Here is a 24,439-nt window from a genome sequence, read left to right on the forward strand (position 1 = left end):
ATACACCATTTTGAAACAAGCAAAATAGATGAGGTAACTTAAAATAAGTTGAGATGTCTGTGTAATAGTCAGCTCAATTACATGTTTAGGAGTGCCCTTATTGTAGGTACCTTTCTTGTTTACCAATCAATGGATTCTGCGATTAGGTAAAAATTACCTCTATATCATCTCTACTCAAAGTATATTCAACAGCAGCAAATATACTGAATCACTAAGCTATATTTTTGTTGAGTCTGATTCTCTATATTCATATATTTTTTTATTTTTGTATATCATATACCTGTTCAAAATACGAATTGTAAATGCGATTTTTAGAGAGCGCGTGTTCAAAAGTGTTTAATACGTGCTTTTCTAAGTCTAGTAAAGATAGAAAGCGAGGTTGTGTGTGTACATGTGTATATATAATAAGATTATAGATAGATTCAAAATAAGAAAATGGAATAGTGCTTTAACCAAGATGATCTGTTGTTGAAGGTGCTGCAGCAGCTTCCTTATCTTTGTCCTTTTCTTGCTGGCCTTGCACTTCTACTGCTGGACTTGATTCTTCTCTTTTTTGTTGCTGAACACCACGTAATCGTCGTTCTTTCTCAGCTTCTAATTGACCATAAAGTAGATAAAGAGCTCTTTCATTAGCTTCGGTTGTGCCTTGAATGGTGAACATGCGTTCGCCTGTGTCATCATGCGGAGCTTTGGCGATAGATATCCTGGAACCTGATAATTTACGTATTTCAGAAATCTTCGAGCCACCTTTGCCAATGATACAACCCACCATATCTGAAGGAATAGAGATATTTTGGGTGCGGATGTTGGTGTCGTTATTGATATCATTGCTGCTATTACTATTTCCGTTATGATTGTTGTGAGGATTAGTATTAATATGATTATTATGAGGAGTATTTGCAGAAGTAGTAGTGAAAAAGGCATTATGCTGGTGTGGCGACTGAGGGAAAGATGGATATGGCGCTTGCTGATAAGGTTGTGGAGGAACCGTTGCTGTGGGTAATATGGATGTGTTGTTGTTATTATTATTACTGAAATAACCCACACCGGTGCTACCAGGCATCATGGAGTGATTCATTGTTATATGTGGTGATTGCTGCAAAGCTTGTGGGGGCAATGTTGGGATTGCCGTCACTGGTGCAGCAGCAGGATTTGCATTATATGAATAATTATTGGAAGAGTGCTGAGGCTGATGATGAGAATGGTAATGATGATTATTATGACTGTGATGATGATAATGACTACTCTTGCTATTATTGTTTGAAAGATGATGAGGCAATGCTGATGTGCCGATACTTGTCCCTAATCCAGCTCCACCAGCCACTCCTCCGCTTCCAGTTGCCGCTGCCGCTGTTTGGTTAGCCACAATGAGTGCTTTTGTTGGATTATACAGAATTGTGCCGTAAGATCTATCTTTATCTTCAATCAAACAATACCCGATTTCTGCTATGGCTTTATGAATAGCATCCACAGTGCCTTTGACTTCCACGACACGTTCAGTGCTCTGCGATAGTAGTGTTTTTGAAGCCATCATACGGACACCAGTGGTATCTTGGATATGCTTTATTTTTGCACCTTGACGTCCAATCACGGTTCCCATCAAATTATGGGATATTAGTAAACGCACAGTTGTTACTGTTGTTGCATTTGATTGTTGATGTTGATGTTGTTGCATTACTGATAAAGGCGTAATAGGATTATCTAGTAAAGTTTGGGCAATATAGCCATATGCTTGAGCAACACCTTCTAAAGTACCACTGACAGTCAGAACACGGTCAGGTACGCCTTGGACCACCTTCGACACACCTGCTTTTACACCTGTCAATTCTCTCATTTCAGCAACATTTTTACCGCCTAGATATATGAAACGCTTAGAAAGTAAGTAAGAATGATAGATAACAATTGTCAGTAAGACTGGTTCGAAAAATTCACCTTTTCCAATGATGACACCTGCTTCTTTGGTTGTTACAAGTGCACGCAAAGTTAAATTATTCTCGTCTAAAGTGTCTTTTCCGCTATAATTCCCAAGGGTGTTATCTTTATGTACATTTGGCGATGGAGCTGATTCAATTGATTCATTTGAGGATTCTTCAATGATGTCGAGGTTTTCAGACTTGTTATTTAGGGTGTCAGCCGTAGTAGACATTTCTTTATAAACTTATGCGGGTGGATGCTTTTAATGATTGTGTAATACTGACGCACCAAATGTCAAAGAAAGGGCAAAAGACAGAAAATAGAGAATAACAGACAAAGAGAACTAGATAAAGATATTGTGCTAATATAAGAGAGAAGAAGGAAAAAATATGAGAAAAAGAGAGAAACTGGAATTTTTTAAGAACAAAAAAAAAAATAAAAAAAAAAATAGAAAAAAGAACTACCACACAACAAAATATAACATACTTAAAGCGCACACACACTACACACATTCGCGCGCACACACGCATTTTCTTCCCCAAATCAAACATTTTAGAGAAAATCAGGTTTAACTTTCCGCTTTCGGACGAAAGGGAAAATGGGCATACAGCTGCAAAATAGGAGGACAGAGTTATGATTGCTTTCTGTACCTTTTCGTCCAATTGCAGTCAAGTCATTAAGTAAGATTTCTTTGAAATTGAACCCTTTTGTTTTTGGCCATCTTTTGTCTTTGTTGAATGATACAACAAAACCTTCAGACAAACGACAGAACACACTTCTTATTTTTGTTGTGCAAAAAAGTTTGGCTTTTTTTTTTTCTGTTTTATAGAGCCGAAGGAAAATTGAAACAACAAAAGGTTGACAACGGCTTTAGAAATTCATGCATATACCGAAAAAAGGTATTTTTATAGGTCATATATATATAAGTCAGAGAATGAATTTTTGATATAGAACGCGTCTGCTACATTACTAAGCATTGGTCAAAACCAGCTTCTTATGTTAAAATGATGGAACGGAAGAGATGCCGTTTCAACCGTGTTTGACGGCTATTGATCCGTCCACCACATAGAATTCTACGCGCAGTTGTGCATGCAAGTCCAAATAAATGCTGCTCCGGATAGTTTTACTTTACGGGAACCATTTATACAGTTAGTGTTTCCACATACAAATGGTATGAGACAATTATAAATTGAGGGATGTAACGAACTTAAATGCAAACGATTTGATAGTAGACCGGTTTCTAAAGGGGCACTGATAAACAGTCTACAAATGGCTGCCAAAGACTGCATTTTGCTGTTGGTAAAACAACCACATGGCAATCTAGGCCTATTAACTCAGCTTAGATCCTATTTTTATCCCTTTTTGACGTAAAGCTGTATTATGAAATGAAATAGTCGAGAGTTATTTTTAGTAAGAGAAGAGAATTTATTTTCTTAAAATGGCATATATAAATCAAATAATATTCTATGTTCAACAACGCCATGTAATCGATAGTTCGAAAGAGGAAGAAACTAGTGAGAGTTGTTGCAATAATGGATAAGACTTAAAAGCGTAAGCATTTGATCTTAAAGACTGGGCTTACCAAAGCTGCGGCTAAGTGTAACATTCCAATCGACCACCGCTTATGGATTCATAAATCAGTGAAATGCCAGTGATAATACAGTCTTTCTCTGTACCAGACCAAGAACCGGCATCTCTCAACCAAAATAGACAAAAAGAATTTGCAAAAAACATACCGAGTTTCTTATCCTTCCTCATTTTTTCATTTAAGGAAAATATAAAATATATGCGCATGAACAACGCAATAGCCATTAAAGAGTACAAGGGGCAGGAAATCTTCGAGTCTTCTTTTTCAAAACTTTGTATGTTTGATGATAAAAACGTTTCATAGAAGCTATTTCTCAATTTTATGAGTTGTATTTATTGTTTTATTCAGGTGCTACAAACAAGACGTCAAGAGTCTTTGAATAGGAATATTAGAGACAGAGTGTAGAATGCAAAGCTGACCAGTTAACCAAATAATCGTCATTAATCAAACAAAGAGCAATAAGCTAACCCTCCCCTTTTGGAAAAAGAAAGAGTACAGAGCAAGCTGACGTGTTTGGTGAGATAACACTACAATACTTGAAGACTTATAACCAGGTACAGAATATATTTTACCTCGGTCTATCTATATTAAAAAATTACGTACAATTTATCACAAGTCAAAAGCCTTCAATACAAATGATTTACACATGAAGCACCTGAACCTAAAATTAGTGACTAGCATACGCGTCCAAGCTTTCTCTTTTTAATTAAGCTAATGGTTGATATGGCACCTAAAATCGATCTTGCTTTCGCTTCGGAGGTGACTACTGTAACTATTGCAGGTGTTCCTATCGTTGACCAAGCCATACCTCGTTTCAAATTGATATAAAAGGCTGGTATATCAGAAAAACGCAGCTTCTAGTGGAACAACGTACCTTTGCTGAATCTTTTTTTCGCTATTTCTTTCTGCAGGCTACATTGTGCTTGCTTAATGGACAGCTCAGTTGTTATGATGTTTCAAATAAAGCTACGAGATTCAAAGTAGGCTGTATAACGTCGCTTACTGCATGACTCCATACCAATATCTTTATTTTCCCCTCATCCGCAGTTAGAAGTATAACAGGACTAGACGGTCTTTTTTCAAAGCTTTATTCATTACAAGCTGGGTACGAGAACTTATGTTTCGATAGCAAACAGCTCTTGTAACATGCATAGGCTCCACTCTATTTCCACCAACAATATGTCCTTGTCCATCCATATCCATTCTGAATGTCTGTAAAATGTAATTAAAAAAAAGACCACTTTAAAAATCAACCTTTTGGTATAAAGTCAAAATCGTTTTTATTCGAAATCAAGCGACAAGTGAAAGGAAACGCATACATAGTCGACATCGAACTCAAACCAAACGACTTGATCTTTCTTCCTCAATCGGAATTTGAAATATTGTAAAGAAAAATACTTCTTTGTTGTGTTTTGGTTTGTATTTTATTGCCGTGCTCAATTTCATAAGCTTTACCACTACCTACATATAAATTATAACAAAGCTCTTGTAAGATATAAGTCCTGAGTCACTTTAGATTTCAAGTGAAAGATTGTTATCTTTTAATGGCAGGAGCTCATCATTGAGAGTTGGGAACAAGCAGTCGCATCATACATAAATATCATTTGTTAGAACTGAGGATTGAAGCAATGCTAGTTCATCACAAGCACCAGACAAGCAACATTCATAAAAATATGATGTGCAGAAACATTGCTCTGATTGTTGGGCGCTTTAGCATTGTCCCTCCAATATGAATAAAACGGAACAAGAAAGCTCTTGTCCAACGGCTCATCGTTGATTGTCTATTGTCGAGTTGCTTCAATGTGATTGGACACCTACGTCACTGCCTGTGATTGGCAAATTATCACGTGACTATGTAATTCTGCATATTGAAAAGCTTAAACAGACTTTTGCATTTTAGTTTAGTGCCAAAAACAACTGGCTGTCGTAATTCAAACCATTTCAGCTTCCTTTTTCTTTTCTTCTTTCTTTTAAGCCATTATTTATTTTCCCTCTTTGAAATATACCACCTTACAACGTTTCTAATATTCTATTTATTCTCTTAATCGATTGCACAATATGACTCTGGAATCGCCAAATAACAATAAAGACACACACAACGCTGGTAATAATACAGATAATGGTAATAATACTCAAGATCATCGTATTTCAAGTGATCCTGGAGTAGCAGCCTTATTAGAACTGAGCAAAGAAATAGAAGAAAGACAGCAAAAACAGATGCAAGAATATCAAGAGCGGCATTCACAAGATATAGCTGAAAAGACAAAAGATGGAGAGGCGGTTGATCCTAGAGAATTACGACCACCAGGAATATTACCGCCACAAGCTATGTTATCCACACCACCACCTCCTCCACCTGTTCTGAAGTCATCCGAAGATTCTTCTAGTTTATTATCACCTTGGTGGTCAGAAGAGGCGCCCTTAGCGGAAACAGCAGCAACAACAGCAACAGCAGCAAATAATACAGCGTCCTTAGATCAATCTAGTGATATTAATAACATGATTAAGAATAATAACAATGATGATGATGTTAGTGGCGAAAACGAAGGTGCGTACGGATTTAATGTTTGATCATTAACCTGGAAGAACAGTTCTCAGTATTTAAATACTCACGTAGCAATATGTATAACAATTTTTTTTTTCTTTATAGACAATGTGAACAGTAAAATAGACGATAAAGCAAATGAAACCGCTTCACAGAATTCATCACAAACTTCTTCTCAGAAAAATAGCAATCAAAAGACAAATCTCTCTTTTACAATATTTGACAGAGCACTAAACAAGAAAGATCAGAATATATTCAAAGAAAGATGTATATTATTCGCAACGACAATTGCTAAATCACAACAAAAAGAAGCGAATCAAGGAGAAGCAGCTTCTTACAATGACCTACAGGATGTATTAACACGTTCCAAGCAATGTAGCATGGTTTGCTTCTTGAAATTCAACAAAGAAGTCATGTCATCTTCATTATCATCAACAGCGTCAACACCAGCTTCAAATAGTAAAGCCACATCAATACCTACAATATCTGCACTTACAGATACGGATACAACCGCATCATCATCACCTATATCATCATTTTTAAGACCTTTTGATGGTACCTTCATAACAGTAGCGAAAACTGCCAAACGGTGCGAAGAACATATATATTCTGGTAACTTAACAAACTAATTTTTTTCAATTTATTTCAGTTTTAAGTACACAATTGTTAATACTTCAAATCTGTAGACAATATTCAGAGCAAGACGTCTCCTGATTACTTTACTATTAATCTTGGCGAAGAGATTCATCATTCTGGAGAGTATGTTACGAACAACGTTATTAAAATTCTCACACCTCTACAAACATTTGCACAAAAATACTTGGATTCATGGAAAGATGGTACACAACAAAAATTCTTTGCTCGTTTTTGGACAACAGTGCAAAATGGTGATGCTTTACATTTAGTTGGAAAAAGTACGAAAAAGATGATCGAGTTGATAAAGGAAAAAACTAGTAGAGATGATGATAATAACAAAAAATAGGGCAAAGCTGAATCTTTTACCAGTAAATAGATTCATTACTCACTGTTGTTAATGGATACAACATACAAATAAATGCAATTAAGCCTACCCAAAAGCAACTGTAAACAATCCGTTTATGTTTCTGTAAAGCTGGATTATGCTGAACTGAATTGATATCAGGAACTCCCATTATATTACAAAAGGAATGACACAGTATAGGTGGTAATACGTGATTGGTTCGAATGAATAAGAAGCTTGCATACCATCCAAAGATAGTCGTATAAGTGAACTGAAATAAGGAAACGAATATTGCTCTTTTCAATGCCCTGCTGTTTCTACCGAAAGCATTATAGTTTTCCCAAGTATGATGCAAATGAGCTATACATGGAAAGAGTAACAAAAACCCGACTATGAGTATACAAGAGACTGAGGTCTACCATTATGGTGTCTATTCTCACCTAGGCCAAAATACAAAGGGGAGGCAAAAATTAAGTATTTTTTTGAATAGTGAGCTTGAAAAAGAATTGCTATGACGCATGCTCTAAATACAAATTCTTCTGTCAAAGGACCCTGTTCATTGAAACGATAACGTTAGCAATTAATCACTTTTTCCGCGTATGAATTGCATCTATTGTCATTCCAAACTAGATTTTACCACTACATAATTGCGCTGACCTTGCAAAGATGTGAAAATATCCACTATATCTCTTCTAAACACAAAATGCTTTTGGAAAGGTAATTCTTCTTCGAAGAACATCATGGATATAGGTCCCAGAAATAAGAGGCCAGTCAATAGAAGTGGCCTACTTACAACAGACAGCAAATGTAATACTGGTTGCTGAGGTAAAACACCTAATAACGTCCAGACATTATATTGAGTTGTATTGAAGTACCAAACAATCAAAGCGGATATAATAGAAGCAACAGTAACAGCTTTAATTCTAGCCCTAATGACGGGTGGATCGTTTCGTCGTGATCCGTTTGGTACCTTAAAAAGGTAAAATCCAACAATATAAGTTAGAGTAAATCCAACACACAAAGAGTTTGCTGCTGAAGCGGTTAACATTCAAGTGGAAGGCCCAGATATATTTGAAAGAAAGGAACGAAGAGTTAAATAGATCTGTAGTTATAGTAAGATTCAATGGATCGGTTCAAGCGATGTCAGAAGTAGGGTTAAGCAACCTGAATTTTCATTATCTCAGATGGGGTTATTTACTTTTGTGGAACTTCCCGATTCTCATTTTCGCAGCTCTTGCATAAATTTCATAATGTCAGATCATTCAGATTCATCGTCATCAGTACCTCCATCCACAAATCGACATGTACTTTCTGTTCCCTCTATTGAAGCCGTGCAAAAGAAAAGAACGTCTCAGGGAATACCTTCTTTTTTCAAATCGAAACGAAATCGGCCAAATAACGATCAGCTTATTGCTACAAGTACAGATACTACCATTACCTCTACGGCTACTTCAACAGCTTCAACGACCAATATATCCAGTTTTTCTGAAAAGAACATCAACAAAGAGGTCGGAATAAATACTGGAGCCTCTGTAAATACTACACTTACTTATGAAAACAAAAATAAAGACGGACTCTCACCTTTCCGTAAGCATACAGCTTACTCTCCTTCACCCACACCTTCATCTTCTTCTTCGAACTCTGTCAACGCTCCTACTGCCTCTTCAACAGCAGCTGCTCGTCGAGTTACTTCGTCATTCGGCAATACTATATTAGTCAACCCATCCCAACGAAAAAATCCAGTCTTGCACCACATTGTCAACGTCCCTTATGAGTTTTCAGACATTATCAAAGTAGACTACGTTGTTGGCCAAACGACTGGTGTACTATACCTCAGCTTACGTTACCACCGTCTGTATCCTACCTATCTTGACACATGCCTTGAAAAAGTACGCCAACTCTATGTTGGTCGTGTCCTCTTAGTCCTCGTTGATACTGAGGATTATCACGATGCTCTACGTGAGATCAACCGTATGGCTGTCCTTGATAACTGGACATTAATTTTGGCTTGGAGTTTGGAAGAAGCTGGTCGGTATCTGGAGACGTACAAGTATTTTGAACATAAAGCACCTGACTGGATTCGAGAAAAGGTGGAAGAAGAATATTTACCTAAAATGACAGGGTGTTTAACACAAGTCAAAAGTGTGAATAAGACGGATGTGTTGACGTTATTGTCTACGTTTGGATCGTTAAAAGGTATAGCAAGGGCGAGGCCTGAACAGCTGGCCATGTGTCCCGGCTTCGGTGAGCAGAAGGTTAAGCGGCTGCAGCAGATTTGGAAACAACCGTTCTTAGAAAATAAAAAGAAAAGCAATTGAGATCAGTGGAGGAAGAACTTGAACAATAAAGGAAACACTTCTTGTCCTTCCATACTATATACCAATATATATTTATTGATGTAGTCATGCTTAGCGTTACAGTTGCAAAGCAAAAAGGTACTGAATAACAATAAATCGAATCATTTCTTTATTTTCGAGGTCTCAGAGAAAGTTAAAGTAGGCAAAAGCAGGCAAGTTATAAAATGCTTCATACAGTTTCTGATTTTTTTAGCATATGAATGACATGGTATAATAAAAGTTACATGTAGAATGAATAATTCGTATAGAAATAGTGAAGGTATATGTACTTTTTCCAGAGTTTTGTAAGATTGTTCGAAGAATAAATGCTGAACCTTTACGACCTCCATGCAAATGGTTCGTCAGATGAGACAAGTGAGTTCTGAATGATATTATTTTGGTGATGCATATAACTGAAGTTAGAAGGGTTGAGGATCATGGAGCGTTGATGACGAAGGGTTTTGTTATTTTGAAATATATCATTTTTATGATTTGTAACGGCTGAAGATGTTGAGTCGATACTTGCAGTGGTAGTTGTGGAGGCAGATGAAACATGGACTGAATTAAAAGGGGTTGAACTGTTGCTGTTGTACTGTTTAATATGGCGATTTTGAGTATAGGAGTAGTAATAAAAGTCTTTTCCCATGAAGGAAGAAGAGGACAAGGCGGAAGAGAAACGTGTTTCCCTACCGTGATAGCAGTTGATGATATTATTCTTTCTAAAGTATTGCTCCTCTTCCTCCTCATCTACTAAATTGCTGTCATATTCTACAAATTCCTCTTGGCCTTCGGGTTGAGGATCATATTTCAATTGATAGTCCTCACTAAAGTAGGATACTTCTGATTTGAACGATAAAACGGAAGCCTGATCAGGACATATATAGGAATAGCCTTGGAACGATTCTTCAAACAATTTAGCTGAGCTATCAGGTAACCAATAAAAATTTCGTTGATGTGCATTGTTATCTTCATCATCAATAATTTGCGTAGACATATCCAAGAATTCCTGATCAAAATGGCTGAAATCTAACTCATGTGTTTGAGATGGGACATAGATGGGTTGAATCCTTTTTGCGTAAACTTCTTTCCAATCCAAATGGTTTGCAAAATAAGGATGTGTTCTTAGTTCAAAAACACCATCTTTCCTATCATTTGAAAGACCCGCTCCCAACCGTTGCACAGGATTTCTTTCCAACAAACCTGCGATCAAATCCATAGCCTCAACATCCTTAAACCCTCGAGGAAACGTCAAATCATCGTATAAAACGCGATCGTACATTTCTTCAGGCGTGTCTGCTGCGAAGGGGGTCGTTCCTAAGAGCATTTCATAAAGCATAGTGCCCAAGCTCCAAAAATCCGCGGCATAAGAATAACCTTCTTCACCTTCTTGTTGTAAGATGATTTCGGGCGCTAAATATTCAGGTGTTCCACAGAAAGTGGTTGTACGGTGATCATATCGCGGACAGAAAGATGCATCAGTGGGAGCAGGCGAGAACATTTTGGACAATCCGAAATCCGTCAAGACAATATGACCATCTTTGGCTAGTAGTACATTTTCCGGTTTAAGATCCCTGTGGATTTACAAGAAGAACATTAGCAATCGTATAAGCTAAATTACTAGTCCATTTTTTTTTACCTATAAAGAATACAGTGTCGGTGCAATTCTTGTAATCCGGTAACAATCTCTGCTGCGTATAGCCTACATTGTTCAGGTGGAAAGCATATATATCTTTGTAGTAAAGTCGCCAAATCAGCTCCGGCATGGTAGTCAAGCACCAAATATAGATTTTGTTGGTCTTGAAAAGCACTAAATAACCGAATTAAGAATGGATGACGAATGGAGGCTAATGAAGCTAAAATATTACGTTCTGTTCGAACGTGCTCAACTTCTCGCTTTGTGATACTCCAGGCTTTTGTGATGGCTTTGAGAGCAAATAGACGCTGCGTTTTATGATGCTTCACCAAGATAACTTTCCCAGTAGCGCCTTTACCTAGAACTTGAATGAGTTGATAATCCTTGATCGTATGAGGATTTGATAATTCATTGGAAACTGGAAGATTTTCTATCTGTTCAATGAACTCCATTTCCTCTTCCTTGACTTCTGTTGTCTCCTTCGAGTATTTGGAGGATGAGCATGAAGCTGATAATCCACTATCATAGCGGATGCTAATGTCATCAGCATTTTGACTGAACGCCTCTGAAATATCGTTACAGTGTTGATCAAGGGATATAGTTCTAGTTGCTTGATGATTGATATATAGATTCCTTACATCGGCAATGGATCGATTGGAACAGATAGTCGAAGGTGGAGTTGCAATTTCTGGCTCCTGGTGCTCTTCGATCACAGCGTTAATAACAGCGTTGGTAACAGTACTAGCAGTGGTGGCCAAAGTAGGCTGATGCTGTGCAACAAGTTGACGTACAGATAACTTTGAAATAACAGTATCTTCATCTCTTTGAGCAGACAAAAAGTCACGGAAAATGGATGATTTACCGATATTGCGACGAAGTGATTGTGATAGGTAGTTCTGTAGTAATACTGAGTTTGACTTTTTCTTTTTGTTGCTGATAAGTTTGGTTTTCTTTTTGGATTTCTTAAAGAAAAGTGAGGACAGAATAGATGAAGATGTTCGTGATGATGACGATGATGATGACGTTTTGAGGCTGTTGCTATTATAGCCGTAACTATAAAGTTTTGGTAAAGGAATATGGTGTTTGGGAAAATGCTGGTATATCTGAGAACGATAAATTTCTGTTATGTTATTCTTCCAAGTTACACTTTAATGGCGTCAATCTGATATAAAAGTATATAACTTACTAAATTATCTAATTCATGAAAATCCTGAATATATCGGATCAAAGAAAAGTGATGTGTTTCGTTTTCCAATATAATGTGAAAGACCTATAATAGGTTTTAATTATCTTATTCAATACAGGTAGATTACTGTAGTGCTTCTTACAGTGCATGCATCATGTCTAGATATTTCTATGGAGGATTCGACGACTGCTATTCGCAGAGAATTATAGTCTTTTAAGGCCCAGCAAGTCGGTGGCAATGTTGATGAAGGCATAGTAATGGTAGAAATAGATATTACAGTATAAATGCTTGAATAGATGTTTAAATTAATATAAAGGGTATATATGAACAGATTTATTTCATTCAATCTTCACCAGAGAGCCAGGCAAAAATAGGGAAAAGAACAATTCGTATTTAAATATGAACTCCCAAATTAACGAAATTTTTCCTGTGTACAACTTTGACGACAAAGGAAATGGAGACAAAAACATTCAATAGGTGATACAACATATCAACTTAAATGTGTTAAGATTTCCATTGAAGCAGCAAACAAGTGAAGCACACGCGCGCAACACAATTGAGGCGGTACAAAATGAAGCTTTTTTGAATGCGAGTATGTGCGTCGCCATTATCCTTATAACGACTGATGCTGCTGCTACAACTACATAAGGCACTAGTTTACATTTACAGATGTCGTGCTTCGCATCCTGTGGCATTATCTACTCTACACTAATTCCATTTTCGTCAGCGATCAACTTGAATTTATCCATATGCACTGGCCATATCATCTGTAATTCCCGCTCTGACAGAAATTGAAACCTAAAATCAATGTTAATCTCTTGTTGACTATGTGCTGAATTCAATACTACTACGAAGCCCCACTTCTTTTGAAGACGTTTCAATTCTTCGAAGTAAAATGAATCACTTTTGGGATTGCTGTTGCTTCTGTCGATGATACTGAATTGCTGAGTAAGCGAAAGGCTGCTACTGCTAACATTGGTGCTGGTTTTGCTGCTAAAATTATCGCAAATTACCCATAAAACTCGATATTGCATATGGAGTTCAAGCCATGCTTCCAATCTGTCAATAATTTCTTGTTGAATATCAATTGTATTCTTGTCTATTCGTAGTAAATGAAACCTCGATTCCTTGTTCTGAAGCTCAAGTAACATCCTAGTCGTACCAAAATTTCGTCTGGTAGATTGATGTAGATATAAGACATGCATATCATAACCATGGTGCTGTTGTGCGTAATCAGTCTCTTCTGCTGGATCAGTACTAGCCGTATTTACTGATAATGCCGGTGGTGAAGCCAATGTCATATGAGCTAATATGGATGCCTTAATGTCATCTGCTACAATATAATTGGGTCCAACAAAATCAATCATGTCTCCTGGACTAACCCCCTTTTTTACACCGGTGAAATCTGTCGTATTACTACTGTTTATGGCGACAACATGTTGGTAGTATTTTTTCATTTGATTCCCTATATTTTCAAAAGGAGGACCTATTCTTATAACGTCAAGTTTCTCGACATCATCCATAGACTATCATAAAGTACTTTAGTTGAAATGTAATGCTGCGTTATCTTGTATATAAGAAGCTTACTTCCAAAAGAGACTCGTGCCGTATAGTGGATATAAACTTTAACAGGAAAGGCATAATTAAAAAAAAGTGAGAAAGAAGGAAAGAAGTTGGAAAAAGAGAGACGTGGAAAATTTTCCAAATTTAGAACACGTGTTTTTTCTTGCAGCACCTAATTTTTTGGTGGTAAAGGCGTGTTCTACTCAAAATTGGTGACCCATGCGGCCATAGCATGCGGGTAGAAAGCAAGTTCGTTGTTCATCTTTTTCGTATAAAAAAGGAAAGAAAGCGAGATCTAAGCGTCTTCACACATTGATTAAACCCTTATTTTGAGAGCATAATGATCATATTAACTTGTACAATATTACGCACGCACTTATCATTTGCGGTACATTCATTGTTCTTTGCTCTATTTGTGATTTAAGCGCTGCTACATTTAGTCTCATTCTTGTTTCTGATTCCTTATTTTAATAATCTTAGCCGTTTGCTGTATATTCATGGGTAACAGGATTTAAGCTCATACGTGGACACCCATACAACGATACTAGCAGTATGTGGTATTTCCATATTTCTTATGTATAAATACGAACTAGACAACATCTTCAGTAAAAGGGAATGCCTTATGATCAAAGAATCACAATAGCGTTGGTATTGTAAGTTGCACACATCATTCTGTACTGCCTATGCAGCATTATATTGATAAACACATCCTTGTTGGCTTAGAATTCAAGGAAAGGGTGTTTTATTGTGTTATAAAACCACAACATCGGCTTAGAGGATTGATCAATATATAAATCCTTGAGAATTGAAGAGAGAAGCATCCTTTAATGCAATTACATTTTTTTTTTTGTGTATAGGGCGTTCTTCTGTAATCTTGATATTGTTTTACCTTCAACTTCAAAGGCTAAGTTATCACTTGGAATTATTTTTCCTCCTACTAGCTTTCCATTCTTTACTGAATTTAAGCCATACCATTTTCAATTTTAATTTTTACAGCAACTTGGGAAGCTTTATAGTGCCAACGCCGTACAGAATAAATGGTCATATACTAAATATAACGGCTGAATGCCAGTATGATACTAATATCAATACTATTAGTAAATCTTGTGTAGGTGTCTATTTCGCTTAAAGAATTGAACTGAACGACCTATGATGGTTTATTCCTGATTGATGATCATATCGTATTTGGAAGTGGTACTTGGCCTAAATCAGGCCCGTCCACAGCCTGTGTTAGCGTTGCACCCTTTTCTTCCTTGGACGATATAGGGATAATAGAAAGACTCTCTAAATGATACAATAATTCGATAGACGTTTCTCCTGTTGCATCTTGATTGATATTCAGTATCTTCAGCATCGTTCGTCATGAAAACAGCTTTTCAGAGGGCAAGTAAGCTTTCCACTTTCGCGTAGTTGAACCCCGTCAATAGTCCATATTAAGTTGGGGATTTCGACAAAGTCAAATGGAAGCAGATCTTAATGAAAAAAAAATAAATAAATAAAATACAAATAAATAAAATAAATAGAAAAACTTACTCCTCATAGTTGTTACATGACCGCAGGTTTATATTGCTCATCTTTATAAACGTGTTAAAAGGTCCCTTTTAAGTTTTTCTTACACCTATGAGAATTAATTTCTTGTCGCGGACCATCAATCAGAGATGTATCTGTTAATCAGTATGACTATAACGCCTTCGTCTGGACTTTAGTCAACTGTTTATGGAGAGAAAATACAATCCAACCGAAACTAAACTTTTCCGTATAATTGTTCTATAGCATTTAACTAGAGCTTCTTGCATATAACCATTGAACCCTGTGATTAGTCTACATTGATGCTAACATTTGTTTATTTTCTTCTCAGAGGATAATTTAGCGTCAAAGCTCAGAGATGTAAGATCATCAGCCGTATTTTACGCACTTTTTTAATTTTAAGAAAGCCATAGACATCTTTTTTGAAGATACATAACCTTGAGAGGCGGTTACGTAATTAAGAAAGTCATGGTTACCATCAACAAATACTCATTTTCAATAGACAGCACACATTAGTTCAGTCACTTTGCTGTGGTGTGGAGTGACAGGATTTTAGGAGATGTTCAACGTTAATCGAATCTTCTCATCTGCTCTATAAAATATCGTGATTACCTAATCTTGCGGCCAAAAAATATATAGATTCTTATTAAGGGTTAAAAAATTGAATGTTTGCAAAAGGAACGAACCATGTACTGATACATGATAAACACATAATACACTTGGAGCATTCGGTTGGTTATTTGAGCCTCTTCTGAGAAAGACATTCTAGATTGCCTGCAATAGGTAAATCATGGAACAAATTTGGTCTAGTTGTAGTTACAAAATTTCTTTTTTCACGGCTGATTTTGTGAAATCATGTTTATGACATGTTACAATTTTGGTAAAATATATCACTGTTTGTATCTCAGGTTATGAGCATAGATCAATGATAGAATTATATACAGCACAGTATTAAATGGCATAGAGTGGTGATCTGTTAAACTTTACCAGACTTCTAGTGATTATTTTTTATGTACAACTGCATGATGTGCAATATATAAAAAGCCGGGATATTGGCACGAGTAATGGATATACATTTTTATTCAACACTATATTTTTACATACTAATCTATTTATGTACCTGGAAACGATTCTTATTGAAGGTTTTTGTGCACCTTTCACCCATATCCATTTCATATGTATGTGCTATAATCACACAGTTATATCAAAAGCTAATTCAAGATATTAAGGCTTCTTGACCTTGCTGAATGAGTGATTGTACTTTGCTTAATAATTCATCTTCTTTCTCAAACTTTGTAACAGGCAGCGATCGTGTTCGTCGTTTTCGTTCTTCATAGTTTATTTTAGCTTTTTCTCTATCACTTGTGAGTGAAGAAGAGGTAGTAGGAAGCGGTCGCACCTAAAATTTTAAAGTTTGAGTGAGTTATAAAGTTACCTACTCATAGATTTATGAGAGAAACATTTCACCTTCAAATTGGATGTAAGATTCGCATTTCTCTCTCTTTTGACGCTTGGTTGCGATAGTGATAGGGATCTAAACGAACTTGAGGAGGCTATCGGATGTACTATGAATTGATTTTCTGCCCATGCTTGAGTTCTTTTCTTTTTTGTTTCATTTATTGTCACGGGGTAAACATTAAATTGCTGATACGAGCCCGAAAGGCTGTGGTGATTAGGATCGAAAGCATGAGGATGTGTATGTTGGTGTTCGTGATGATGATATTGATGATGCTGGCAGTGACTATGTGACAAATGGTTTGACTTATTCTTTCGGTGATGTTGACCAATACTACTACCACTGCTACTACCATCGCTGTGGCGACCATAGATGGAAGTATTTTGAAAAGTGGATGTCGAAGAAGGTGAGTTTGTTATTGCTTTCGGGGTTTGTTGGTGTATTAATGCACCTGTAACATATGTATAGGCTGTAATGGCAATTGCTGAAGTAAATATAAGAACATCTAGTATTCGAGAAAATAGTGCCTCGATTGAAGAACCTTTTGAAGTTGTTAAAGGAAAACTATAGTAAGAAGTTATACTATCTGTTGATGTCCAAGGAGAAAGCTGTCGATGGTTTTCTCTCTGAGGTTTATTTCGTCTGTTAACTGAATCAGTTGTGCAGACGTTGAGCATAGACATATCTGTATTCCGGGGAAAGTGTGCTTATGAAAATGTGATGTCAAAGAGACAGAAGAAAGAAGGGAGAAAAAGTGAAAGCGTCTTTTTATATATAGTTGTGTAGGTAAGCCTTGTAAATCATGTGGACCATTGCGGAGTCAGCCTCTTCAGAGCAAAAAGGAAAACAAACGCCTTATCCTCAGAGATCCTTAACTTTACCCAATGAAAACCTCATTTCTTGTTTTGTACTTTTTTGACTGAGCAGGTTAGTTACATGTCGAACACAAAATCAGACATCTTCTGATACGGCGTCGCATCCGTTCCTTATGTTTCTTTGAACATATGAGATAGTGCTTTATTGCAAAATAACGAATATCTAGGCGAGTACATACATTCTTGCCCTTATACCTTTGTACAGCATTTTCAACATTGCACTTTTATGGCATGATTTTTTTAATACATGATAACGTACGTGCAATTTTAAACTTTTCTTTATTCTCTTCTCTTATCTGTGAATAATGAAATTGCATATGCCTGAACGATTTTTCCGGGTTTCTGCATATACTCATCCATACACGTTTCATATTTCATTGTTGCCGCAGTGTTAAGAAGCATTGATCAGAACTGGGGTGGCTTTTATCAAATCATTTTAGGTTTTGTTGTGCTACACCTATCGAAGTTGGAACGGGACTTCGGACCCTTCGAACCATCTTTACAAATTTGACACAGAAATACCGTGTATTTATTAATCCTCTTTCCGTTAGTCACTCTTTCAAAAATAAATGAGCCACAGCCACAGTAATCACCACGTGCATGAGGAGACAGCTGAAAATCCTGTTGAGTCAGAGCAATTTCATTTGTTAAAGATCATTACTGCATTTGCTTACTATAAGCGCCATGCTCTTAACCATAACCATCGTCGAAGACGCGACTACTATGCACTTCCTGAACATCACAAAAAGCTTATTCCGGATTATTTGGAGAAACTTCAACAAGTAGACCTATGCATCGAGAAAAATATGGATTTCATAAGAGATATCGTTAAAAGCTCCAGCATGTTTTTAGACGCGCCCTTAGCACAACAGCAAGAAAAGTTAAAGGTATTCACATCATTTCTGAAAACAATGCAGTTGGTATATCGACTATTTTATAATACGGGTTTTTATGGTTGAAAATAGAGCCATCAGCAAAGCCATCAAAAGCCTCCTGTTTCGCCAATGGATATGGATAAAGTACGAAGTACATTGAAACAGTTTGTTAGAGACTGGGCAAAAATAGTAAGATGGAAACAGTACGCATCACAAATTATGTGGGTCAGAACAAAGGTTTTAAGCCTTTCTATGTACAAATTAGGGAGAAGCTGAACGTAAAGCAACCTATGATCCTATCATTGAAGAATTGAATACACTGTATAAAGATCTTCCAACGGAGAAAAGGTATAATTGTGAAAAAGTGGAAAACAAAAATGGAGTTTCGTACTAATAATGATTGAATAGAGGTGATGTTCGTGTTTTAGTACCAGGAGCAGGCTTGGGCAGATTGGCTTTTGATATTGCAAGATCAGGCTTTAGCTGCCAAGGTAACCAATCTTACAACTCATCATACAAGCATTAATCAGAGTACCTAAACCCATTCCTATTGATGTTAATTTAGGCAATGAATTTTCTTACTTCATGGTAATTTAAAAAACAGTACACGAGTTTTATTAACTATGCATTTGCTAATATTCACTATGGCAGTTGTTCGCATCACACTTCATTTTAAATAGGTAACAGAAAGTGATCGATTACGTATTTTGTACTTAATACCCACTGACCCCTATTCTTTCTATACGCTTGAAGAGTGAGAGAACAAGAGCAATATGAAATATATCCTTTCATCCACTCATTTTCCAACATCAAGTCGGATCAAAAACAATTAACACCCATTAAGATACCTGATGTTGTGCCTGCCGATTTACCCTCTACTGTCGACTTTTCAATGGTGGCAGGCGATTTTACAGAGATCTATATACAGGACAGCAACATTGGAGCGTGGGACGTCATTGTGACATGCTTTTTTATGGACACAGCAAAGAATATCATTGAATACATGGAAGTCATACATAAAGCTTTAAAACCCAATGGCAAGTGGATCAATATAGGTAAATGATCTTCTGAAAGAAACGACGAGGGAAATGAATCGTCGCTAGTATACAAATTTGGACGAGAGTTCGATATATTAATATTGTTTATTGTGGCTAGGACCTCTACTTTATCATTTTGAAGATTCCAGCTCTGGTGACTCGTCAATCGAATTGAGCCTGGAGTCAGTAAAGAAAGTAGCTCAGGATATCGGATTTGAGTTCGAAAAGGAAAAGATGATCTCAACCACGTACACATCAAACCCTGATGGCATGCTGAATTACGTATACGATTGTGCATTCTGGACAGCACAGAAGAAATAGAGAATAATGAAGTCGATGTCAAGGATAAAATTATGTATTACGTTTAAACAGAGATTTTATTACATAATATTAGTTTTTTAAAGCCCAATGGACACGAGATATTAAGCTTATCTAAATTGCCCGGGGCAGCTCCAAAGGCTTAAAAGAAACTAAAAACCCCTTAGGGCTCAAGGGTAAAAAGGATTATGTACTAAAGGATTGTGGGAGGGGAAGAGGGTAACCAGTCGAGCAATAGGTGCCCTAACCGAGGAGTTGTAGGCGGCTCTTGAGAGTGGTGTAAGTAGTCGAGTTCAAACAAAATGTGACAAAGTGCTGGCCATAGGAAATGCCAGTTTTGTATTTCGGATGGGTTGTAGATCGGATGTGTGGGAAGACGGTTAAGGACATCGGATATGGGATCACAGACTGATGTGGGGAGTCGTGGCGGTGGTGCATGTTTAAACAGGAGATAGCGTGGAACTTTGTAAGTAATGACGAGGGATGTTTAAGGCAATAGGTTCGGTGGCCTCCAGGAAGCCAACCCAAACGCCATCGGATACATCGGCTGCGTTCATTAGTTGACATTGGAATATAAAGGATCGGATCGATCATTAATCGAGAATGGCATTGAGAGATCAGTTTGGAGTTAGGGCTGTTCGATTGTTGGATGTGAAGGAGGCTAGTACGGAAGTTAGCAATACAGCGTCTCAGAGCAGCTGATTCAGATCGTTGATTGAGCGGAGAAGAAGTGTAGTCTTGCCAGATCGGAGAACGAGCAAGCTTGCAATATAACGATTTACTTTGTTGCTGGCCTATATATGGGAGTAGTATCGAGATTAAAGTATCAGTAGGCAGTGAGGTAGAACGTAATAGGAACTTAGCTTGTAGGACGAAGGAGCGTTCTTTCATGGTGGGCAGATTGGCAAGGTGGAGCATAAGTCGGGCAGACGATCTACTGGATCCACCAAAGATTCGTCGAATACACTTGTTCTGGGTATCTTCGAATTGTTTATATTGCTTCGCAGTTAGGGGGCTAATGGCCAGTCCGTATTCCATCTTTGCGCGGACTAATTGGGCATATAACCGTAGTGAGAGCAGTTTTTCGAATCCACCAGGATTGACACCGATTGCTGCTAATTGATTCATCGTAGTAAGGGCCTTAAAAGTGTTAGTACGTGCTAGTTCATTTATATCTATACTACCACCTGGTTGAAAAGGTATCCCTAGATACGGAAAAGTGAGCTGACGTTGTAGAGGAACTCCATAAAGCTGGTAATCTATAGGGTGCGTTGATCTGTCTAGGATAACACATTTATTCGGATGCCAACGATAACCTAGCCGAAGACTATGAGCTTCACATTGTTGCAACAGGGTCCGAAGATGATCTTTATCAGTAATCAAGACGACATCGTCGGCATATAGTAAACAGTTGATATTAAGAATCAATTCCGGAACAGGCAAGGAAAGATCCAGTGGGCTTGGACGGAGCAGTGAAAGTAGTTCGTTAATGTAATATGAATAGAGTATAGGGGATAGTATGGATCCTTGAAGAACACCAGTAGTAGGACTGAAAGGTTCTGACTTGGCATTGTTCTGGAGGACTTCAATGCTGACATCGTCAAACATGTTTTGAAGTAGGGCAAGGAGCGGTTCTGGAATATGGGGACGAAGCACTGTCCATATGACGTTACGGTCAACCGTATCGTACGCTGATTTGATATCGAGGAAAGCTAGAACTGGTTCGATCTTGTGCTGGCGTTTCAAAATATTGCAGATTTCTGCTAAACAAAGAGCTTGGTCTAAGGAGCTACGGGCAATACGGAATCCACCGTGCGCAATATCGAGTGGGGGACTATTGGCCAAAAGGTAATTTTGGATGCATCGCTCTAAAATTTTGCGAAAAATAGATGTAAGACTAATTGGACGGTAGTTACCTGGATCTGTTGGGGGGCCTTTCTTATAAATCGGAATTGTTTGGGCAATGCGCCATGACTTAGGCGTATAGGACCATTTCCAGGTTAATTGGAAGAGATTTAATAGAAAGGGTGCTATTCGGTCGCTGACTGGTTGCAGCATTTCGATTTTGATATCATCCACCCCGGGAGCTTTCTTACGGGGGAGGCTTTTGATCGCATCCACAATGGTATCCTCAGATATGAAGAACTCGTTTAAAGTGAACGCTTGCGTGGGGTCAACTGGTGGTAATTCGCGTTGATACGGTGATGGAGGGTATTGACCCGAATACGTGCCTTGCATATGAGACGCCATGAGATCAGCTGCAGCTTGTGGACCTTCTGGGGTAGAGAACGAAGGGGATAGATTTCGCTTCTTACGGATTTTACTAAAACGTGCAATTGCTTTGGTATACTCTTCATGACTCATCTGATAACAGAACTGTTGCCATGTTTCCTGTCGACGACTTCGATAGAGACGACGAAGTTTGGCCTTGGCTTGCTGATGTTTGATCCAGTAGTCAAGTTTGTTCAGTCCAGTAGCCCGGCGCCATTTCCGATAGTAGTATTCTCTTTGATCAAACGTTTGTTGCGTTTCGACGGTCCAGAAGGATTCCAAGTTTATGACATGTGGTTGGGTGACCCGTCCACAGACTTGATCTAATGCGGCATAGAGAACAGTACAAAGATTCAACTGTAAGAGGGATCATGAATTACAATATTTTAGGTTCCATAAGAGACGATTTCGAAAATTTTGTGGACGAAGTCGGTACCTTAGTTGGAACGTTTCTTTTTTTTTAGTGGATTATAGATTTTTGATTTTAGACGAACTGGGCTTTTATGGTAGACGAAATATTTTGAGTAGATTTCTTTTGCTTTAAAATAAACACATCCCTGCAACATGGATTACATAAATTATAATCCTGCAAGTGAGCCTATGCTTTCCGAAAATACTTTTGCTATGGACTTGGATGAAATTGCTGTTACTTTTGGGCAAATTGAGAAGATCGTCGACTATAATGAAATGCAGCGGTGCCCTGTAGTCGATGATGCGAAAATGGAAGAAACTGTTGAATAATAACAACAGAATTCAGCACTGTCGCATTAACGGATAAGTCCAAGAATCGCAAGCAATATAGTGAGCACAGCATTAGACGGTTGATTCACTTAATCCAAGAGGCTGGGCTTACAGTTTCCAAAGCTGCGGTTGAGTGTGGCATCCCGAGGTCCACCGCTTATAAGTTTTTAGATCAGTGGAATGCTAGTGATGGTACAGTCCTTCCTGGTAGCAAGCCAAGAACCGGCATCGCTCGACCAAAGAAGCTTTTTGCAGAACATACTGAGTTTCTTATAGCATTATTTAATGCGAGACCTTCGACAACAATTGAAGCTGCAAGACAGGAGCTCTGTGCCAAATTTGAAGGTTTGAGTATCTCGATACCCAGTCTCCGGGAGCATATGACCACTAAGTGTTCACTATCTTTAAAAAGAGCAAACAAGTATACTTCAGAAAGAGATGCGCCTAGGACAATCGAACTTCGTTTTAGTATTGTTAGTCAATGGAAAGCTGCTGGTGTTGACTTTCAAGAAAATTGTGATTTTGTGGATGAAGCAGGCATCAATACGCAACTAATGAGAAGCCGTGCGTGGTCTAAGCGTGGTACTTATGCTACTGTTAAAGTCATGACTCAAAAAGGAGCAAACCTTAGTTTAATTGGCTGTATCTGCGCTCGCGGCATCATTGATTTTTCGAAGGAGCAGCCTTTGAGCATAAGTGATGCTATTAAGGTCGAACAGCAATATCAACCACAGTTCAGTTCAAAGAAGAGAAAGGCTGACACTCAAGAACTTCCAAAAAAGCCAATTAAAGGAACCACTGCTTATCATTACGTGAAATTCATGGAAGTTGTAATGGATACGTTGGACAGACTGGACATGAAAGGCTATTTTATCGTAATGGATAATTGCAGGATCCACCATGCGCAATTCGTTGTCGATACTATCAACAAACGCGGCTACAATCCGCTATTCATGACCCCTTACTCACCATTTTTGAACCCAACTGAAGAATGCTGGGCAAAAATCAAAACAGGCATCAGAAGGAATCCTCTTCAAAAAGGTGATGAGCTCTCTCCACGTATCAGCGAAGCAATCAAAACAGTTACGCCCGATGATTGTCTTGGATGGGTAAGGCACGCTGAGAGTTTCTGGGAGAGATGTTTACAGAAGGAAGTAGGGCTACGATGAACGATAATGTTATTTTCACATATGCTTTCAGAATTAATATTGACGCCTAAAATGTAAAAAGATCTACAATAAAATCCTACTTCGTCTAAAATCCAAAAGTCTATAGTCCACTAAAAAAAAGAAACGTCCCAATTATGGTACCGACTTCGTCCACAAAATTTTCGAAATCGTCTCTTATGAAACCTAAAAGACTGATACTGCATCCGGCACCCTTCAGCATTGTTAACAAAGACACACTCAAATCCAATGCCTGAATATGCACTCGCGTTTGCAGCAACCACAGCAAATAGATGATCCCATTTCGTATCTTCTAAATCAGCTACCTAACCATCCGCCTAGCCAACCTACGATAAAACGTCAATGGGAACACCAATGGCCGATCCTCTGCTACATACTATATGAGCTAGACTACCTAATCCACGTCAA

The 24,439-nt window shown here is 37.8% G+C and overlaps 9 protein-coding genes across 9 annotated transcripts; 3 read left to right on the forward strand and 6 right to left on the reverse strand.

Moving 5' to 3' along the window:
- Positions 1 to 280: 280 nt before the first annotated feature.
- Positions 281 to 1,954, reverse strand: BDF20DRAFT_869958 (uncharacterized protein). The gene has a single exon (XM_053081026.1). The coding sequence runs from the start codon at positions 1,832 to 1,834 to the stop codon at positions 449 to 451; it is 1,386 nt and encodes a 461-aa protein (XP_052936448.1). The 5' UTR covers positions 1,835 to 1,954; the 3' UTR covers positions 281 to 448.
- Positions 1,955 to 4,137: 2,183 nt separating this feature from the next.
- Positions 4,138 to 4,835, reverse strand: BDF20DRAFT_511225 (uncharacterized protein). Its single transcript, XM_053075633.1, has one exon. It carries the CDS (start codon positions 4,703 to 4,705, stop codon positions 4,550 to 4,552), a length of 156 nt encoding a protein of 51 aa, XP_052936449.1. The 5' UTR covers positions 4,706 to 4,835; the 3' UTR covers positions 4,138 to 4,549.
- Positions 4,836 to 5,560: 725 nt separating this feature from the next.
- On the forward strand, positions 5,561 to 7,029 carry BDF20DRAFT_913070 (uncharacterized protein; the record flags this gene model as incomplete). The annotated part of the gene is made up of 3 exons (XM_053084024.1): positions 5,561 to 6,050; positions 6,153 to 6,659; positions 6,734 to 7,029. The coding sequence occupies 3 exons, from the start codon at positions 5,561 to 5,563 to the stop codon at positions 7,027 to 7,029; spliced, it is 1,293 nt and encodes a 430-aa protein (XP_052936450.1).
- Positions 7,030 to 7,180: 151 nt separating this feature from the next.
- BDF20DRAFT_793997 (uncharacterized protein) lies at positions 7,181 to 7,978 on the reverse strand (the record flags this gene model as incomplete). Its single annotated transcript, XM_053076240.1, has 3 exons — positions 7,181 to 7,386; positions 7,467 to 7,578; positions 7,664 to 7,978. Coding segments are annotated over 3 exons (633 nt in total), but the record flags the coding sequence as incomplete, so codon positions are not given.
- A 748-nt stretch (positions 7,979 to 8,726) lies between these two features.
- On the forward strand, positions 8,727 to 9,317 carry BDF20DRAFT_796214 (restriction endonuclease type II-like protein; the record flags this gene model as incomplete). The annotated part of the gene is made up of 1 exon (XM_053076274.1): positions 8,727 to 9,317. A coding segment is annotated over one exon (591 nt), but the record flags the coding sequence as incomplete, so codon positions are not given.
- Positions 9,318 to 9,477: 160 nt separating this feature from the next.
- Positions 9,478 to 12,656, reverse strand: BDF20DRAFT_511536 (kinase-like domain-containing protein). The gene is made up of 4 exons (XM_053075634.1): positions 12,324 to 12,656; positions 12,182 to 12,265; positions 10,999 to 12,098; positions 9,478 to 10,933 (listed from the first exon to the last, which is right to left on the reverse strand). Exons 1-4 carry the CDS (start codon positions 12,432 to 12,434, stop codon positions 9,700 to 9,702), a joined length of 2,529 nt encoding a protein of 842 aa, XP_052936453.1. The 5' UTR covers positions 12,435 to 12,656; the 3' UTR covers positions 9,478 to 9,699.
- A 223-nt stretch (positions 12,657 to 12,879) lies between these two features.
- BDF20DRAFT_913074 (uncharacterized protein) lies at positions 12,880 to 13,822 on the reverse strand (the record flags this gene model as incomplete). Its single annotated transcript, XM_053084025.1, has 2 exons — positions 12,880 to 13,707; positions 13,769 to 13,822. 2 exons carry the CDS (start codon positions 13,820 to 13,822, stop codon positions 12,880 to 12,882), a joined length of 882 nt encoding a protein of 293 aa, XP_052936454.1.
- A 2,665-nt stretch (positions 13,823 to 16,487) lies between these two features.
- BDF20DRAFT_835519 (uncharacterized protein) lies at positions 16,488 to 17,410 on the reverse strand (the record flags this gene model as incomplete). Its single annotated transcript, XM_053078847.1, has 2 exons — positions 16,488 to 16,670; positions 16,739 to 17,410. The coding sequence occupies 2 exons, from the start codon at positions 17,408 to 17,410 to the stop codon at positions 16,488 to 16,490; spliced, it is 855 nt and encodes a 284-aa protein (XP_052936455.1).
- Positions 17,411 to 17,704: 294 nt separating this feature from the next.
- BDF20DRAFT_869997 (N2227-like protein-domain-containing protein) lies at positions 17,705 to 19,971 on the forward strand. The gene is made up of 9 exons (XM_053081027.1): positions 17,705 to 17,857; positions 17,992 to 18,489; positions 18,568 to 18,666; positions 18,743 to 18,825; positions 18,886 to 18,968; positions 19,043 to 19,065; positions 19,129 to 19,157; positions 19,231 to 19,532; positions 19,633 to 19,971. The coding sequence occupies exons 2-9, from the start codon at positions 18,172 to 18,174 to the stop codon at positions 19,833 to 19,835; spliced, it is 1,140 nt and encodes a 379-aa protein (XP_052936456.1). The 5' UTR covers positions 17,705 to 17,857; positions 17,992 to 18,171; the 3' UTR covers positions 19,836 to 19,971.
- The last annotated feature ends 4,468 nt before the right edge of the window (positions 19,972 to 24,439 follow it).

The sequence above is a fragment of the Mycotypha africana genome (assembly GCF_025528875.1).
Source record: "Mycotypha africana strain NRRL 2978 chromosome Unknown BDF20scaffold_5, whole genome shotgun sequence".
NCBI classification, from domain to species: domain Eukaryota; kingdom Fungi; phylum Mucoromycota; class Mucoromycetes; order Mucorales; family Mycotyphaceae; genus Mycotypha; species Mycotypha africana.